Below are 19,386 nucleotides of genomic sequence, written 5' to 3'. Positions count from 1 at the left end.
TGATCAGACATACACCCACACAGACTGCCTGGGCATTTGAGAACAGGGTTCACCCTTTTATTGGCTGTACATGCCTGTCAGGGAGGAGCTCCCAAGGAGCTGCAGGCGGCTCTGACCCGTCACCAAAAAGAATTGGGGCTGTGATCATTCCTGTAAGTGGTACCGTCTGGCAGGTACCACGTGTGGCTTCCCTGGCTGTCCTGGAACACAACAGTCCACATACTTCAGGTCCTAGGCAACCAAGTGAAGAGTCTGTCCCCGCAGGCAGCTAGTCCAGTGGATGACAACTCCACTTCCCATAGGCCCTGTGGGGTGTTGCCAGGGTGCTTTGGAGTGACAGGGCTGCACTGCCCCAATCCAGGGCACACCTCCCCTGGGGCTTGTCCCTTTCCACTGGAGTCAATGGAGGATGGCAGGTGTCTCTTGGCCTGTTAGCTGCTGGCCCCCAGCTCTGGCCCTGACTTCATCTCAGGGCGAAGCTGTAGACATGATAGATCTCAGCTGGCAGGTTCTCCTGGCGCTCCTCTGCCAGGAGGCTGAGGCCGGCACTTCGGATGATCCGGCGGACCACCTCAAGGTCACGGCACACACTGCTGTCCACATCGTCCAGGATCACACCCTCCTGGGCCATGTTGTCTTTGATCACAATGATGCCATTGGGGCGCAGGCCGCGCTTGCATCGGCGCAGAAACTCAGCCAGGTGCTGGTCCGTCAGGTGACCTGGGGAGAACAGAGATGTGAGTGTGCAGTGTGCGCCCTTAGCACACGCCCAGCAAGCCTTGTTTGTAAGACCCAGCTCATGTCAAAGGAGGCCAGAGTTCTGACATCCACACAAAAGCATAGTCAGAAGCTGGGATTTAACTGACTGCCCTCCAGCCCTGCCTGACACCTGCCCATCATAGCACCCACCCTTCCTAGGCCTGGATTGGAAGATGGGGCTGAAGCCCCTAAACAAAAGGGCCAAGACCACAGTTTTCACAGTATTAAGCAGCCCCCTCGTGAGGAGGCACGTGCTACAAGGTAAGCAGCCCTGTGCGTAGCATTCCAGATGAGGTGTCAGGTCACACAGTTTTGTGTGTCAACTTGACACAAGCTGGAGTTATCACAGAGAAAGGAGCTTCAGTTGAGGAAATGCCTCCATGAGATCCAGCTGTAAGGCATTTTCTCAATTAGTGATCAAGGGGGAAGGGCTCCTTGTGGATGGTGCCATCCCTGGGCTGGTAGTCTTGGGTTCTATAAGAAAGCAAGCTGAGCAAGCCAGGGGAAGCAAGCCAGTAAGTAACATCCCTCCATGGCCTCTGCATCAGCTCCTGCCCCCAGGTCCCTGCCCTGTGTGAGTTCCAGTCCTGACTTCCTTTGGTAATGAATAGAAATGTAAGCTGAATAAACCCTTTCCTCCCCAGTTTGCTTCTTGGTCATGATGTCTCCAGGAATACAAACCCTGATTAAGACGCCCCCCACCCCCACCCCCCACTGCAAACAGAAGAAGTGCAGTTACATCCTGGCCTGGCTGGGCAGTGCACCACACTCCACCACACTTGGTAGAAGTTTGAGTTGAGGCCAATCTAAGCTATATAAGGCAATCTATAGATAGGGGTGGAGAGGGCTTGGATTAGGAGCACCAACTTCTCTCCCAGAGGACCAGGGTTCAGTTCCCAGCATCCACAAGGTGGTTCACAGCCATCTGTAACTCCAGCTCGAGGGGATGATGCCCTCTTCTGGCCTCTATGTGTACTGCACACACATGATACACGGATTCGCAAGCACTCATACATAAAAATTTGAAATCTTTTTTTTTTCTATTCTAAGTTTATTTTTAATTAATCTATTCTTACTTTTCATGTGTATGTGTGTTTGGTCGGTATGTAGATATCTGTACCATGTGTGTGTCTGGTGTCCACTCAAGCCAGAAGGGGGCACTGGATCCCCTAACATGGTCATGGGTCACCATCTGGGTACTATGAATGGAAGCAAAGTCCTTTGCAAGAACCCCCAGTGCTCTTAACTGCTGAGCCAATTCTCTAGCTCCTGAAATAAAAATGTAAAAATAAGTCCTTACAAAGCTCATTTCACACCTCCAAATTAGAGTCACTGAGCACTTAAGATGGTCCTACCTAGATGGCTGCTATTCAGCTGGCTTCAGGCATCTCCTTATGGTCCTGGGAAGTGGAAGGAAGCTGCATCTCAGCTGGCCAGCTCACTACAGGAGCAGAACCAGGCTCTCAGGGCTGGGGGAGCACCTGAGTGGCAGAGAGCACGGTGGCCCCTTACCTATCACCCACTGGATCCAGATCACGTCATACGAGCTGGGCTCCGGGCTGAAGTCCTGGAGACCACAGCAGAAGTAGTTCCTCACTCTCTTGCCCTCTTCCCCCAGGTAGGTCTTGGCTTTGGCCAGAAAGTCTTCTGTCACATCAACCATGTCAACCACCCTGAAGAGCGGCAGGAGCAGGCGCTTGGTGATCCTTCCAATGCCAGCACCACAGTCCAGGGCACAGGAAGTCCCCGTCTTGTTTGGGCCTTCCTAAAACACAGGGGCAACATATAACCCACAAGGCACCACAACCGCAGGGCCCTTCCCCTGAGTCCCAGAAAGCTGCATCAGGCTCCTGCACTGGCCTGTCACTGAAGGGCAAGCAGAACTCTTTCTAAGGTCACTTCAACGTGACAGCTGGAAAAAACAGGTGCACAATCTCCTTTGCCTCCAGAGCCCCCAGGAGCCCATAGGGTGACAATGCTAGGGATCGTCAGTGGGGTTGTGGAGAGAGGCTAAGGACCTCCTGCAGGGCTCACCACTGGGCTATGTGGAGTGGAGAAGGGAGGACACAGACAGCTGCATCTGTCACAAGAGGACAGTTACCACCCACAGCCTCCAGCACTCTTAGGCCAGGCAGGGGCTGTTCCCAGACTGCTAAGTCCCTAGTGCTTGGCCAGCCTCTGACTTGTGGCCCTGAGACAAAACTCATGGCCCACAAGTCCCACCCAATCACCACCCAGCTCCTCAGGGCCCTGGTGGCAGCCACCAACAAGATGACAGAGAACCTGCAGTGTGATGTATGGAAGTGGCTCCCCACACTGCCCCACCAGAGCCACAGCCTCTCCTGGAGAGGACATCAGACCTGCCTACCCTTAAAAACCTCTGCAGAAACTTCCGGGAGCTGTTGAGATCGATGCTGGAGATGTGGCCATACCCCCCGAGCATGCCGTCCACCGTGGGCGGGATCTGCTTCCAGTAGGTCTTGGCCTTCGAATAAAACTGCTTCTCATCCTCAATCACCTCGCTCGTCATGATGTTACCAGCCCCGCAGTCACCAGCCACCTCTCTGCTCCCCTGAACACAGAAGAGGCAGGGTGAGCAGGGCACTGAATGGCAGGAAGACTCTAGCATACAGGCCGCACTGTGAGGCACAAACCTACCCGGAGAAAGCAATGCCCAGCCAACTACAACATCCCAGACATCCATGTGACTCTCTTGATGACCTACCACCTCAGGACAGGCAAAGGCCACAGAGTAGGATCCCTGACTTCTGCTACGGACACTCCAGGAGGCCTGAGCAACTTCTATGACTTTCTACTCTCTCAGTGACGAGCGATCAGGTCAGGAAGGGCCAGCCCTTCATTCCAGACCAGGTTCTCAGACAGGCACCAAGCTGTGTAGCAACAGGCAGGAGCTAGGCACAAACACGACCAACAGTAAGGACTAGGCTGGCAGCAGCACCCACATGGCCACGTGTCATGGAAGATGCAGGATCACACCTGTGGGAGGTGCTGGCTCCCCTTTGTCCCAGCTACTGTGTGGATCTGGTGTTCATAGTCCAGCAGGAGACAGGGAAGCAGAAAGTTGTTCCAGTACTGGGAGTGGAACCCAGGCCTTGTACCACTAGGAAAGCACCCCACTGCTGCACCTTGTGCAGGCTCTAGTGCTTTCTGAATGGGGAGTGTGGAAGGAGAGGTCAGGGGCAGGGCGCAGTCCAGAAAAAGTGACATGGGCAGCCAGGGCCATGGTGGGGAGTGGCTGAGAAGCAGAAGACTTTTGCAGAGGACCAGTCCTGAACTGCAGCCTGCTGCCTCATGCTAGCTGAGTACAGGAAGCCGTTAGTCACTGAAAACTAAGTGTCCAATTCACAAGGAATGAACCCGAGGGCATCAGGGGACACTGGATACAGGAGTGGCTGTGCTGAAAGATACTGGACAAGTGTTGGTCACTGATCAGCCACTGCCCAGCACCCAACCTTCCCCCGAGTGTAGATGCCACCATCACCCACTGTGCAGGAGGACCCCGTTCTAGAACATAGAAACTAAAAGCCTTGCTCAGGTCAAAGGGTCCGTGTACTGCTCTCCCCACATAGGCAGCTTGTCCACTAGAACACTGGCTTCACGGGGCAGGACCCTGCGGTTCACACTTCACACCACGAGGGCCCTCAGCATCATGTCTGATAGGGTAATGACAAAGGCCCTTAGGAGGCAACAGTGTCCCTGCTTGGAGTGTCAGTGAGAGAGCTGGGATGGCCCAGGAACATGGCCAGCCTTGGAGCTTCAGGTCTCACCCTACCCACTTGGGTACCACTATGACAGGGCTATCGCTGAGCACCCAAGTCACAACTTAACACTAACACCCAGCATAGGAATCTGGGAGCAAAAGAGCAAAGCAGAGAAGGGAGCGATAAAAAGGCCACACCAGGGAGGGGCCCTGTGGGCTGCTGGGAGGTCTCTGCCAAGTACCTGTGACTGGAAGGGGGAGGAACACAAGAAAAGCAAGAGTCTCATCTGTCACCGGTCCCCACTGCACCACAACCACACTCTTTGTGACAAGGGTTTGGTGCCAGAGGAAGACTCATGGCCATGCTGCACTCCAAGAGGCCCTTGGAGCAACAGGTTGAGGACCCTGTTCTAAATACCACATTCCTTTACCACAATGCTCTGCCAGCCCAGGGAAGACGCAGCATGCTTCTGAGAACAGATTCCTTCCACTGTAAATTCTCTGGCCCACAGAGCAATGTGAAGACCTGCTGGTCCCCAAGACCCTCGCCTCTACAGAGCAGTACTTGGGCCTGAGAATCAAGAGTAGACAGGGAACGTCAGTCAGAACACCACCGTGTACTTGACTGGGGATTGACAATGACCTGGGACAAGAGGGCTCTCAGGTGCTTCTCTGGGCACCACAGCAACTATGTCACAACCACCACCAGCTAGGACAACAGTCACTCTTCTACACATGAGCTCAGCGCTGGCCCACTCACACTGGGGCCCAGCAACCAGCCTCCCTCACTGGCCCTAAGTACTAAGAAAATGTTTAGAATGATGCTCAGAGCTGTCTTCTTCAACACGAGGACAATGACTTCAGACCTTTCCTCATGACCCACTCAACACATGGGCATACAACACAAAATTTGGTCCTTACCAGATGAGTGGGACAATGGGAGCGAACCAGAGATGGGAGCGTGCTCTGCCAGTCTGCCACCCCCAGGATGCCAGCTCCTCTGAGCAGGGCCAGAATCTGGCACATCTTTTGCGGTGCTGGATATGGCACTTGCTAGTTGGCAGTAGAGTTGACTGAGCGAGCATGCATGGGGGGCAGCCACTTCTCAATTTGAGGCTCCTAGTCTCCTCAAACCAGATGACACTGCTGTTACCAACATCATCTGTTGCTTTACCAAAAGCTTATGACATAATTCCTTTAAATGCCAAAGTCTCTTGAAAAATCTAATTTACGAGAATCCCACTAGCTTCTAGGAAGCAGCCGGGGGTAGGCATGGGGGTGGGGCACACCCAGATCCCAGAAATGCAAGTCCTGGGTTGATTTACTCCTACAGCCAACTCATGAAGACACCTGCTTCCTCAGACCCTGTCCAAACATGGCCCTCTAGTGTCTACTGTGTGCCCTGAAGGCTCCTGAGGATTAGAGACATCAAGAGAGACATTCTCCTTCGGGGGAAGCGCACATCTTTAATCCCAGCACTCAGGAGGCAGAGGCAGGTGGATCTCTGTGAGTTTGAGGCCAGCCTGGTCTATAAAAGGAATTTCAGGCTAGCCAGGGCTACAAAGAAAAACCCTGTCTCGAAAAACAAAATGAAGCCAAAACAAGTTTCCCTCTACTACACGAAGCTGCATGGCCAGGGACAGGAAGGGTCGGGACGGTGTGGCTGTGTGTGTGTATGCTAGGCTAGCTCACGGGTAGCCTCATGCTCATGGCAGACTGTCACCTGTACATCCTCGGAGTCATCTAATTCCATCACGCTCCACCTGGGCAGCTGCCTTGCTAAGTCTCTGTTCCCAGGAGAAGAAAATAAACTGTCAGCAGCCTTTACGGCACCACAACCTGAGACGTCCTCTGAAAGGGCCTGAAGCAACTGCAGGCTAAATGAACAAGATCTGCGTTGCGTTATAGCCCCGCTCTGCAGAGCCTGTTAAATCTGTGCGGACAGCAGTTGGCCCTGTGTAAAGAGCAGAGCACTCCAGGAAGGGAGGAGAAAGGGGGAAGGGGAAGAGGGGGAGCCAGGGGAGAGATGGGGACACAGAGGAGGGAGGCCAAAACCATAAAGGGTTTTAATATACACTAAAAAGTATGTCAGGGGCTGGGTGTGGTGACACACACTTTAAATCCCAGCACTCCAAAGGCTGAGACAGATGAATCCCTGGGTTCAAGGCTAGCCTGGTCTGCACAGAGAAACCCTATCTTAAATAACAAAAATTGGTCAGGTGTGATGGTGGATGCACTCAGGAGACAAAAGCAGAAGGATCTTTTCCAGGCCAGTCTGGTTTACACAGTGAGTCGCAGACCAACCACGGCTACATAGTTAAGACCCCCTTCTTGAAACAAAACAGCAAATGGCTCTGGTAGCACTAAGTCCGAAAGTGCTGCCCGGAGACCACTTGCCAATTGTGCAACTGGCAAGAGTGGTTTTATTTCAAGAAAGCAAGAAGCCTACATGCAGGGTTGGCCACTTACAAAAAGGTGATAACCCCAAAGGTGCACATGCCTTTGTAGGGAACTAGGAGCATTTTAGGTAGGGTTAGGCCATCGAAAACTTCATTAGTAGGTGTTGGGGATGTTACATGGAAAGGTTTCTGATTGGCTTGTCAGTGGAGTGTATTCCTGTCGTGAACATTTTAACTACAAGATGAGATACCCAAACCATATAAGGCTGTCCTGCACAGATGACCCATCCTGAGATACGACATTTCCCTATCCTTGTGGTTATCTCCAGGCTGTTCTTTGGATGGGGGGATTTTTATGACCTAGTTCCTGGGACTGATCACTTAGGGGCATTGATTGGTCAGTTCCTGGACTTTCCTTTTGAAGTCAGGCCTGGTCCTAAAATGGAGGACATGCCGTCCTCTCATTCCCCCTTGAGGTCATACCATGCATCCAATCATAGGTCCGCTTGGGTGTCTGACTCTTGGGATGGGTTGAGATGTTCACGCTGGACTGTGGAGATGAATTCTCCCAGATCTGGCCAGTGTGTTTACCATACAAGGTCCACAGGTGAAGACAGTGAGCGAGAGCAGCACTGGTCCTTCAGGGGATCGGGAAACAATGGTCCACACCAGTTTTGATTCTGTGGCCTGAGTTTAGCACTCTCCTCTAGTCTCTGGCGGACCATGGTCAGGCTGTTCTGGTAATACCTGAGTTGCTGTGTAGAAACAAGATTGTTCTCCCGGGTCTTGGCAGAGCTCTCCCTGTTCCAGGAGGGTAAGTCTAAGCCCCTTCGGTTTTGTAGAACCACTTCAGCTAACGACTGCTCTAAGTGATGGATAGACTTTTGTAATTGAGTAGATCTGAGCCTGTAGGGTTGTTTAGGACCTGAAGTGTTGGCCTGCTCTTACTAGGGCTGTAGCATCAGTGCTGACTCCCGCAGCTATTCCAGACCCCACTAGCATGTAAGTAGGATTGCTGAGACCCCCCCCCCCAATCTTGTCTTTTCCTGAGATGATCCAGAGCCGTCTTCATATAGGCACTGAAAGGAAGGTAACAGACTTGAGGGTACAGGGTAGCCAAACACACAAGCTGGGATTCTGGAGGACCTGTGGATGGACCCAAGGGGTTAAGCCTGAGGTGCATGCAAATCAAGTTCCACTGGGGCTCATAAGGTCGGAGTTGCTGGCTCCCGTGGTATGGGTGTGACTGCAAAGATGTTTAAGGTGACAGAAGTTAGTCTTCCCTCTGAGGAAAGGGTGGGGGCGAGACTGGGTTTGTAAGAGAGGAGGATTTGGAACTGAGGCTGATGCTGTGGTTTTAGGACGGGTATTGGCGTTGCCAGTGCCACTGGTCCTATTATAAAGGGGTTCCAGGAGACTGGTTTTGAATCTGGAAGGAGTCCCCTATTGTATCCATGAAACGTCATTAAGCCGCAAGCCTTCCCAGTCTCCAGCCTCTGCTCTTCTGTCCCTTTTCCGTAATCGAGATGGGGTTCCACGTCGAACCCACCAATCCCCTGGATGTCTGTTCACTGTCCTGCCTATCTGGATAAGATCCCGATTATTAGGTACCCATGGGGCATTGGGTCTCACAGCCCCATTTATGGCAAAAGCAGCTTTCTGCATCACAAGTCCCATAGTCGTTTGTCCCTGGGCACATAGAGCTGGACAGCTGCCAAGTCGCTGTTCTTGGCCATCCTTCCCACAAGTTGGCCTAGCACTTTGCAGCTCCTGGTACGATGACAGGGTTTACCTCTTGAACCTGGATCCTTCCATATGTATCCAGCCAGGGCACAAAGGTCTAGGTTAAAAATGGGAAAAGGTGGTATTCCCAGGACCAGTCAATGTCAAAGCCTGTACATCTCTCCCTGGGTCTCATGGGAGTTTCTCCCGGGGCATCAAAGTATCCGTTTGGTGATAACAGCTTGATGAGGGTTTGTGTCCGCTGAAATCTGATCTCCAAGCAGAGCAAGTATGAGGAGCAGGTAGATGGAGCCCTCTGGAGACCTGTTGGGGCCCGCCATTGTTTAGGGCACAGCAGGGTCATGTGAGGCAAGAGTTTGTGAATTTTTTGCTTAAGTGGGTGTCTCGGGTGGGCAGCAGCTTGCCACAATCTAGTGTTGGCTTCAGGCATGCAGTAGTCTGGGTCTACGTGTGGGTCAACAGGTTTTACGTGAGAATAGTGTATCCAAACAGGGACCCCTGTTGGTGTGGTCAAGATTAAAGTGTATGGTCCCTTCCAGGTGGGCTCCAATATCTCCCTTTTGGAGTTTTTTGATGATTACTGTACCTGGAATAAGGCTTGTAGAGAGGAAAGGGCAAATTCAGCTGGGACTTCTGCTTTTATATGGGGTGGCAGAGGTGGGGGCCTAGCACACACAACCTCAGAAAAAGTTAATCCTAGAGCATAGGGATCATTCTGAACCCTAAAAAGAGCCAAGAGAAGGAGAGACACCCAGTCAGTGGTTAAGGTCTCCTTTAAGGTCCGAATCATTCTCTCTACTTGACCTGAACTTTGGGGATGGTACACACAATGGAGTTTCCACTTTGTCCCCATAGCCTTGACTAACTTTTGGGTTACCTGAAGATGAAGCAGCCAGGTCCATTTTCTGACCACAGGGAGGCTGTACTCGGGATCATGTCTTCTAACAACTTCTTGGCCCCCACCTCGGTGGTCTCATGTTTGGTGGGATAGGCCTCTGTCCATCTTGAAAAGCTATCTGCCAACACTAGCAGGTACCTATATAACCCAGGCCTGACTTCTGTGAAGTCAATCTCCCAGTTTACTCCGGGTCAAGTTCCTCTCCCAGGACCCCAGTCTGAAGGTCTCTCCGTGCTTGGCGTTGACTGTACAGCAAATGGGGCACAAGGCCAATGTGTCCTCTGTTTTTGGCCTTAAGTCAAAGACACTCTTTGGAGTAGGTCCTCAATCCTTCTTTCCCCTAGGTGGATGATCTGGTGTATCTGCCAGATTCTTTGGCTAGCAAAGTCTGAGGGGAGGCTAATCCTTCCATCATGGGGGGTTTATACCACCCCTTTCCCTTGTATGCTGCTGTGCAATATGGACGCCACCATCCAGGGCAGCCAGGCCATTAGGGCAGTGATGATGCCTCCTGTGCCATCATACTGGCTCAGTTGTTTCCTTTAGGGATGGCCCTGTCTCCCTTTTAGTCATACACTGTCCAGGGCAATATATGACTGCTACTTTCTCAGGCAGCTACACTGCTTGCAGAAGGTTCAGGATCTCTGGCTTATTTTTGGCGTTTTTTTCTTCTCAGGTGAGAAGCACTCTTTCCTTGTACATGGCCCCAGGAACACACACGGTTGCGAAGGCACACAGGCTGTCTGTGTAGATACTGAGTCTTTTTCCTTAGCTTAGCTGTAGGGCCTTGTTCAGAGCTCTTAATTCAGTGTTTTGGGCTGATGTACCTGGAGGCAGGGTTTTGCCCCTACAGTTGCATCCTCAGTGGTCACCGCAGTCCCTGCATATCAGGTACCATCTTAGACAAAGCTGCTGCCATCTGTGTAACATGTTAGTTCTGCTTCCTTAAGGGGAATGTGCTTAAGGTCCAGTCTTGTCCCTTGTAGGTGGCCCAGAATCTGCGCAGTCATGTAAGGAACCGTCCAGGTCCATGCCAGGGAGTAGAGCTGCCTGCTGGGTTAAGGGCACTGCTGCTGATGAGCTTGATCCAGGGAGGGTTCAGGAGCAGAGCCTGGTAATGGGCTAACCTGGCATTGGTCAGCCACCTGTTAGGAGGACGCTTGAGGACCCCTTCAATGGCTAATCAGCTCAAGTGTCTGGCCCAGAGCTAGCTTGTGTGAGTCTTTGACCAGCAAGGCTGTGGCCGCTATTATCCAGAGGCACAGGGGCTACCCAGTCACCACTGAGTCCAGTGGTTTTGACAGATATGCCACTGGTCTTCTCCAGGGCCAGAGAGACTGGTTAAGGGTCCCTTTTGCTAATCCTTTCTCTTCATCCACATTTAAGTGGGACAGCTTGGCGACATCTAGCAAGGCCAGCGCAGGAGCACCTCATAGGTGGCTTTGACCTTGCCAAATATCTCCTCCATTGCTCAGTCCATTCCAATTGTGCTTTTCCTCCACAGGTCACCTCATACAGAAGACATGCCAGTTCAGCAAACCCAGGGTCCCCAGCCGACCCCAGGAACTCCCGTACTTCCTGGTGACTGGTGGGCTGGGGATCCTTAGACTAGTCTCTTCTTGCACTTGACAGCCATCTTCCCCATCTTGGGTATGTACTCACGGTAGGTTACTTGAGTTTGCAGAGCTGAACTTTCTTGGCAGACACATGGTACCCCAGTCTTCCCAATGTTTTGAAGAGTTCCTCAGTGGCGGCTTTACAGCCCACCATGGTGTTGGCAGCAATTAGCAAGTCATCTACAGACTGCAACAGACTGGCATTTGGGCGGGCTTGCTATACTCACCCAAATCCTCATGGAGAACCTCACAGAAGATGCTAGGAGAGGTTTTGAACCCGTGCGGGTGCCGTGTCCAGGTCAGCTGTCTGTTGCATCCTTCATTTGCCTCTAGCCACTCAAAGGCAAAGAGGGGCTGGCTGCTGACTGCCAGTGGTGATCGGAAAATCACACATGAGATCCAGGATGGTATAGCATACCCATCCAGGGGGAAGGTGTGCAGGCTGAGAACAGTAGAATGGATACCCTGAACCTACTTATTTATCTCTCGGAGGTCTTGCACTGGCCTACAGTCAGTAAAGCTGGGCTTTTTAACAAGTAGCAGGGAAGTATTCCAGGCCAACTGGCAAGGAAGGAAGATGCCTAAGTCCCTTAAGGGCCTGATGTGGGGGGTGGGCCCCAGCTTGGCTCTCCTGGGTGTTGGGTATTGTTTGATTCAGGCTGGTGTTGCCTTGGCCTTTAGCTGAACCAGCACAGGGCTCAGTGCTTGGCCAGTCCAGATGCCCCTGTTTCTGCCCAGGCTTCTGGGATCTCATAGATCCAACGTTGCAGCAGGCTCCCCTGCTTCCCTTCCTTTCCCCAGAGTTTGGGGTTGGGGGGGTGTGTCTGAGAATAATTTGTATTCATCTACCAAGGGCATGGTGAGGATCTGTGTGGCTCTTCTTTCCCAATCAGTCACAGAGACGCAGGTTAGACTGAAGCGGATATGGGCTCCTACTTTAGTCAGTAAATCTCTTCCCAGCAGGGGTACGGGCATTCGGGGGTGACCATTAGAGAGTGGGATACCCATTCATTTTCCAAATCGACCGTTTTCCCAAATCCACCAATCTTAGGCAGTAGTCCATGAGTACTGGCCCGTCCCCGTTGCCCCGACTCCATCTTTAAGATAATGGCCCCAGAGGTTGTTCAAGATGGAGGATTATGCTCATGTCCTCCAGAAACCTGATGGGCTCCCTCCACTGTCAGGGTTGCCCAAGGCTCAGGGAGGGACGCCGAGCCTGTCTCCCCTAATCACTCACTTCCTCCAGCTCCAGCACCCACCGTAGCCTCCATGGAGGGTTTCCACTGGGGCATTCACTTTTCCTGGGTCCTACCTTCTCACAATGAGCACTCCATCTGTCCGCCATCCTGACCTCATCCTCCCTCCTCTTTTATTTGTATTTCCAAATGCCTCCTTCTTTACTTGTCTTTTTCATTAGGCCCTGCAGATGCTGCCAAGAGGATTTTGGTCAATCCCTTTGCCTGTTTATCCGGTTGTTATACGCCTTACCTCTGAAACCTTCTTCCCTGTCGGTGCTGCCTGGTTGACAGAGGTCATATTTACCACTGACTGGTTTTCCTTGGCTTCTGGGCCGAAGGGTGTGTAAGTTCAGTAAGCTACTAACAGCCATTTCAGGGAGGCCCTGTTGACTTATACTGTTCCTACCATACCTGGATCACTTTGAACAAAATTGTGGACCACCCTGTGGTGGCCCAGACGCCGAGTTACAGCCTGGGGGCAGGCCTTTAAAAGAGAACTTCCTCTTCAAAACCTCCTGAGGGGAGCAAGACGGGATAGAGGGGAGCTGACGGCCTTTTTTCCACTCTCGTGGCCCTAGAGGGAGGGGGGAAGGAAGTGTTTTAAGAAGGCAAGGGGCTCTTTCACTAGGGTCTGACAGGTGGTTAGATAGGCAACCTGGTCCAGGTGGCCTGGCTTTCCATAGACAACATCCTTAATCCTAAAGATGATGTGGAAGTCATAGGTTCCTTCTTTAGGTATCCTACATTGAAGGTGAGCCAGTCATTTCTGCAAAAGACAGACATCTTTTTCTTTTCTACATGAAGCCCTTGTTTGGCTGCTAATTTACGGACCTCCTTGAAATGATCTAACATAACACTCAAGGGGGCGGAGTTTCTTTGGCCCAATTCTAGAATCAAGGCAGCTACAAATAGAGACACAAATGGACAATACTAACAGAAATGTACTGGTATGGCACGTGAAAAAGATCCAAAATTCAGAACAAAAGCCTGTCCCTCCAGTGGGTTCTGTAAGAACCAGTGGGATCAAGTCCCTTTCAGGCAGGACTGTCAAGTCTCCTTCAAGTGGGTCAGAGTGACTAAGGTTCCACTGGTGTATCTGCCTGGACCACCTGGGGCCTCCAGTAACTGGCTTAAGCCACTCACAAACTCAGACTGTCTGGACATACAGGGACACAGACAACAGAGACACACACAGAATACTCATGTACCAGCCAGTGGTCAACTCAATGTATCAAGGGTCTCTGGGGCACTTCCCGGCCCATGCACCAAAAGGTTAAGTTCGAAAGTGCCATCTGGAGACCACCACTCACATACGCAATTGACAAGATTGTTTTTATTTCAAGAATGCAGGAAGTCTGCATGCAGAGATAGGCCACACCAGAAAAGGTGTGCAGGCCATTTTATAGGGAACTAGGGGAATTTTGGCTAGGGTTAGGTAATCTAAAACTTTACTGGTGGGTGCCAGGTATGTTACACGAGTCCGTTTCTGATTGGCTTGTGTCCAGGTGGTCAGTGGACTGTATTCCTATGTCATGAAACGTTCACAATACCAGGATGAGATACCCAAACCATATAAGGCTGCCCAGCACAGAGGGCCCATCTTGAGATACAGTATTTCCCCATCTTTTTGGTTATCTCCAGGCTGTTCTTTGGATGGGGGATTTTATGGCCTAGTTCCTGGGACTGATGACTTAGGGAGGGTTTTATGGTCAGTCCTCTTTTGAAGTCAGGCCTGGTCCTACATCAGAGTTTATGTCATCCTCTCAATAGTGAGGTGGACTGGATCGGAATCTGGCTCTGCTTGCCTGTCAGCTGTGCAAGCTCACATAGGACCCTTAGCTGGGTATGGTGTATTACAAGCCTATATTCCTAGCATTCAGGAGGCCGAGGTAGGAGGATCAGGAGTTCAAGACTAGCCTGAACTACACAGTGAGACCCTGATTCAAGAAACCAAAAACAGTTCAGTTGGCAGCAACAAAAGCCTGGGTTCAAGCCTCAGGACCCTCAAAACTGGACATAGTGTGCATGCCTGTAATCCCAGCACTTCAAAGGCTGAAGCAGGCAGGTCAGGAGTTCAAAATCATCCTTGGCTACAAAATGACTTTGAGACTTGCCTAGACTACATGAAACAATGTATCAAAAATTAAAGCAAAAACAGGAAGAAGAAACAACTTGGGCTGCAGATGCACAGCCCTCACCGCCACCTCTCAAAATAGATTAATAAATTAACAAGTAAGATACTCTACTATAAATTACTCTTACTATAAATGTGAACAGTGAATTAAAACAGGCTGTATTTCTTTCTCTTATGCTAGTCCCCAATAACTACACAGAGAATGCCAACGTCTACTTAAATCTGCATCTCAATAGCTGAGCAGTTAAATGATCTACCTTAGCCTTCCACGGCACTCTGGCTACCGCCTAGCCCCATCCCATGTGACCTCTCTCCAGACCCTTTCCTCATGGCTCCAAATTCTCCATCCTTCTTGATCTGAATCTCCCTCTCTCCCACTCTCCTTCCTCTGACTGGCAGATGTTCGGCCCTATTCTCTATTCTGTCCAGCCATAGGCTGATCTTCATTGCTTGACAAGGCAGGAAATAAATGGTACAAACTGTTTATACAGACTTAAGACAGGAAATTGTTGATAATAGGCATTGCAATGCCCTGTCCACATTGAAACAAGATAGGAGGACAGAGAAATCAGCATTTGAAGGCTTAACACAGTGTATATACACATTGTGCCTACCCTGGGTCTCAATGCTCCTCCTTCTCTTCCTCCTCCTTCTTTTCACTATGAGACCATGGCTGGTCTGGAACTCACTCTGAACATCATAGAAAAGCTGCAGTTATTAAATAAGACTGAGAAGTCCCAGGCTCCACTGTGTTAGGTGTATACCCTCTTGAGCTTATAGTTTCCCACTATCAGAGACCTTTGGTGGACGGTTCAGCTGTTAGAGCCGTGGCTGCTCTTTCCAGCACCCCAGAGTTGGGAAGTTCAAAACCACCAATCACTCAAGTTCGTGATGATCTGACACCCTCTGCGGCCTTCAAAGCTCCTGCCCCCATAAACATATAATCAAATATAAAAATATTTAAAAAAAAAAAGTCTTGAACACAGGGGCTGGAGAGATGGCTCAGTGGTTAAGAGCACCAACTGCTCCTTCAGAGGTCCTGAGTTCAATTCCCAGCAACCTCATGGTGGCTCACATCCATCTGTAATGGGATCCGATGCTCTCTTCTGGTGTGTGTGTGTGTCTGAAAAGAGCAACAATGTATTCATATATACATATATATATATATATATATATATATATATATACACACACATATATGTATATATACACATGTATATACATATGTATATATTTATATGTTTATATATATGTATATACATATGCATATGTATATATATGCATATACATATATATAAACATATAAATAAATCTTTAAAAATAAAAAATAAATCTTGGGGCTGGAGAGATGGCTCAGCAGTTAAGAGCACTGACTGCTCTTCCGGAAGATCTAAGTTCAACCCCAGCCACCACATGGTGGCTCACAACCATCTGTAACGGGATCCAATGCTCTCTTTTGGTGTGTCTGAAGACAGTGACAGTGTACTCACATACATAAAATAAATAAATAAATCTTTGAAAAAAAATCTTAAAACACAATTTTCTCTTTCTTTCTCTCTTTCAGATTTCTTTCTGGTTTGTGAGACAGGGTTTCTCTGTGTAGCCTTGACTGTTCTAGAACTCACTCTGTAGATCAAGCTGGCCTCAAACACAGAGATCCACCTGCCTCTGCCTCCTTAATGCTGGGATTATAGGCGTGCACCACCTCTGTCTGGCTCAAACATAATTAAAAAGACCAAGTAAGGAAAAAGTGTTAAAACTTCCAGAACACATAGACCCTGGTAAGGTTGGGGCTCGCCTACGAGGTCACATGACCACTGCACTGAGGGTCAGTCCAGAAGATGCAAACACAAGCTCCCTGTCCACCTAGAACCACCATGCAGCTGCAGACTCTGACCTTTTGATTATGTGACTTCTGGCCTTCAGCAGAGCAGTTCACAAGTAACACACACACCATACACACACACACACACACACACACACACACACACACACACACACACACACAGAAGAAAGCCAGCTCAAGGAAATGATGTGCCTTAAAACACCACTTGGGAAAGAAAGACCAAAAGTAAGGAGAGGTTTCAGACTTCTTGCTTAGTCCTGAGTCCTCCCAGGCGTTAGTCCCCAGTCACTGAGTGACCATCCCAAGCATTACTGCCATCAGCTACACCACCCCAGACAAGTCCTGTGACACCACTTGTTCTAGGCCCTTATCAAAAGGATCAAAGACCAAAATGATCATACAGTTCTGGTGGAGCAGCAAAGCCTGGACTTTTCGAGATGGCAGTCTCACCCCCGGCTCACCCCGAAAAGAGGCTGACCTTGGCCTCAAGGGCTCATGACAGTAACTATGTTGGCCAGAGCTGGAGGCAGTTAAACGTGATAGCAACCTGTGCAACCAAGCACTTAACTGCCAGGACATGAGTCAAGCACGGCGCCGATTCCTCACACCAACCTTGCAGTGGCTGCTTCCTTATCTCAAGAGGGGAAACTGAGGACTGGAAAGTGATTTATGGGCGCGAGTGAGGATATGTCTTGCCAGCCTCCAACAACGTGGCTTCCTCTAACTCAATCCGTGGTCACCAGAGTCCTTGCCCAGGTCTGGTCGGTGAACCTCCATGGGACATGCACGTGGGCCAGGGCCAGGTCACTTGACGACAGGGCCTCACCGCTCAGGCAGTTGGGGTAAGCATCTCCCTCCTCCCTGGCCGCGTCCCCTCTGCCAGCCTCCCGCTACTCACCTCGGTGGGGGCTCCAGGGACCCGAGAGACAAGGACGGGTTGAAGAGGTAGCTGGCAAGGACCGTAGCCCACGGCAGCCACCACCGCTCTACCGGACCAGACACCTCGCGGCCTCTGCCTTTGTCCGCACACGTCACTTCCCCCGAGCCTGGAGGGGGCTGGACTCAAGCTCGCTCCGCCTCAAGGCCAGTTCACCCCGCCCCCAGACTAGCCCATCCCTCTCCACAGACAGATAGCCCCTCCCCAGGACCAGATTGCCGCGTCCCACAGCCAGATTACCCGGTTCCACGTCCAGATCGTCCCTCCCCACAGCCAGCTCGGCCCTCTCCAGGGCCTGCTCACACCTCTCCACGCCCAGCTCACCCCGCCCCGAGACCGGATTACCCCTCCCCACGGCCTGCTCACCCGGCACGTCCAGAACTTCCCTCCGCAAGACTAACTCGCCCCTCCCCACTCCCAGGACCAGAGAGTCCCGCCCCACGGCCAGTTCGCTCCTCCCCCATCGCTACCTTCCTTGCCCCACAACTAGTTCACCAGATACCAGCTGGCCAGCTCACCAGATACCAAGGCCTGATCGCCCTATCCTACAGCCAGATCGCCTTTTCCTGTGGGCTCCTAACCCAGTTTTTTGTCTACGCGCAAGACCCCCCTGGACTTCATGACGAAGGATCTACAGGTATCTCCGGTACTAAGTACGTGCACCAGCTCACTTGAGGATGTAACTCTTTTAAGACAAGAGTCCAATTGAGTGATGGCCGTAAACTTCCGGATCCTTCAGCATCAAAGACTTGGTTGCTGAGGTCACAAGCACCCACCACCACACGCCACAAGACTGGATTCTTAAAAACCAGCATTATGAGAGTTTTCCACCTAAAAGGAAATGGATTAAAGGCCATTGTTGTTCAAATCCACTCATTCCCACTAATGTCTTAATATATCAACTCAGAAAAGAGAACAGGAAAGAAAAGGCTTTGATAAAGGCAAAGATTGGTTGCCATACCAAATAAAGCAGAAATCCAGAAGATTCCCCTCCAGAGGACTGCCCTTCCCTATCCGCTCATAGACAATCTGCGCCGATCTTGAAGGAAAGACGAGCTCGCTGCATATAAACCGCCTCCGGGTTCTCGCTGCCACTTCTAACGGGTGGATATAATGATTCAGCTACAATGCTCTGAGTGTTAAATTCGTGAGATTTGCGGGTTTAGGCTTGAGCCTAGCATTTGCAGCGGGTTCACAGGCACTGGAAGTTATCATAACTATTTTTGCCTTAAGCTCACCTCTGCGAGCCAACACCCCGGTGTTAGACATACCTATGATGCCTTTCCTGGACTCTGCATACAGGAGGCTCTTAAAGTTGTGTTTGCTTTTATTTATTCATTTTTCTTTTTGAATCGGTGCCTTGCTAGGTAACCCAGGATGGCCTGGAACTCACAATGATCCTCCTGCCTTTCCAATGCTGGAATTAAGAGTGCACTACCGCCGGGCAGTGGTGGCACACGCCTTTAATCCCAGCATTTGGGAGGCAGAGGCAGGCGGGTTTCTGAGTTCGCGGCCAGCCTGGTCTACAGAGTGAGTTCCAGGACAGCTAGAGCTACACAGAGAAACCCTGTCTCGAAAAACCAAAAAAAAAAAAAAATACCTAATGTGTATTTACTTTAATACTAAGAAAGCAATTGAAGCTTAGGAGACTGAAAAATCCTCCCCACAACTGAGTCCACACCCCACTATGGCTCCACTATGGCTACTCTAGACTATTCTAGATCATTCCTGGTTCAATAGTTCAAAGAGCTATTCGCCACCACAGAGTGGGGAACGATTGGAAGCCCAGCACCTGGGAACTGGAGGCCGGAAACCCAGTTATCTTATCACACATAGTGAACTCAACACTACCTGAGCAACCTTGTCACAAAAAACAAAAACAAAAGCCAAGAGGCTGGAGAGATGGCTTTTTTAAATTAATTTCTTCTTTTTCCCTCTTTCTTTCCTCCTTTTCCTCCTCCTCTTTTTTCTCCTTTTCCTCCTTTTTTTTTTTTTCAATAGAGTTTCTCTGTGTAGCCCTGGCTGTCCTGGAACTTGATTCATAGACCAGGCTGGCCTTGAACTCAGAGATTGGCTTGCCTCTGCCTCCCAAGTG

The 19,386-nt window shown here is 50.6% G+C and overlaps 1 protein-coding gene across 4 annotated transcripts; it reads right to left on the bottom strand.

Annotated features, from left to right (window-relative positions):
- Nucleotides 1-33: 33 nt before the first annotated feature.
- Nucleotides 34-17,684, bottom strand: Ntmt1 (N-terminal Xaa-Pro-Lys N-methyltransferase 1). 4 transcript variants are annotated; one of them, XM_076928454.1, is made up of 4 exons: nt 17,658-17,684; nt 3,128-3,331; nt 2,272-2,524; nt 34-720 (listed from the first exon to the last, which is right to left on the bottom strand). In XM_076928454.1, exons 2-4 carry the CDS (start codon nt 3,287-3,289, stop codon nt 464-466), a joined length of 672 nt encoding a protein of 223 aa, XP_076784569.1. In that variant the 5' UTR covers nt 3,290-3,331; nt 17,658-17,684; the 3' UTR covers nt 34-463. The 4 variants fall into 4 exon arrangements, with proteins under 4 accessions (XP_076784569.1, XP_034350844.1, XP_034350846.1 ...); XM_034494953.2 differs by lacking the exon at nt 17,658-17,684 and adding an exon at nt 17,253-17,414; XM_034494955.2 differs by lacking the exon at nt 17,658-17,684 and adding an exon at nt 17,253-17,414 and having other exon boundaries at nt 2,272-2,520; nt 3,192-3,331.
- Between the last annotated feature and the right edge of the window lie 1,702 nt (nt 17,685-19,386).

Source organism: Arvicanthis niloticus, chromosome 2, assembly GCF_011762505.2.
Source record: "Arvicanthis niloticus isolate mArvNil1 chromosome 2, mArvNil1.pat.X, whole genome shotgun sequence".
NCBI classification, from domain to species: domain Eukaryota; kingdom Metazoa; phylum Chordata; class Mammalia; order Rodentia; family Muridae; genus Arvicanthis; species Arvicanthis niloticus.
The sequence above is the reverse complement of the archived record's forward strand: the minus strand, read 5'-3'. Positions and strand labels throughout refer to the sequence as shown.

Excerpts from the sequence above, each read along its gene's own strand:
- Ntmt1 (XM_076928454.1), bottom strand. The coding sequence starts at position 3,289 with ATGACGAGCGAGGTGATTGAGGATGAGAAGCAGTTTTATTCGAAGGCC. Across the intron at positions 2,525-3,127 it reads TTCTGCAGAGGTTTTTAAGG|GAAGGCCCAAACAAGACGGG; the intron begins GTAGGCAGGTCT and ends CCTGTGTTTTAG. Across the intron at positions 721-2,271 it reads CTGGATCCAGTGGGTGATAG|GTCACCTGACGGACCAGCAC; the intron begins GTAAGGGGCCAC and ends TGTTCTCCCCAG.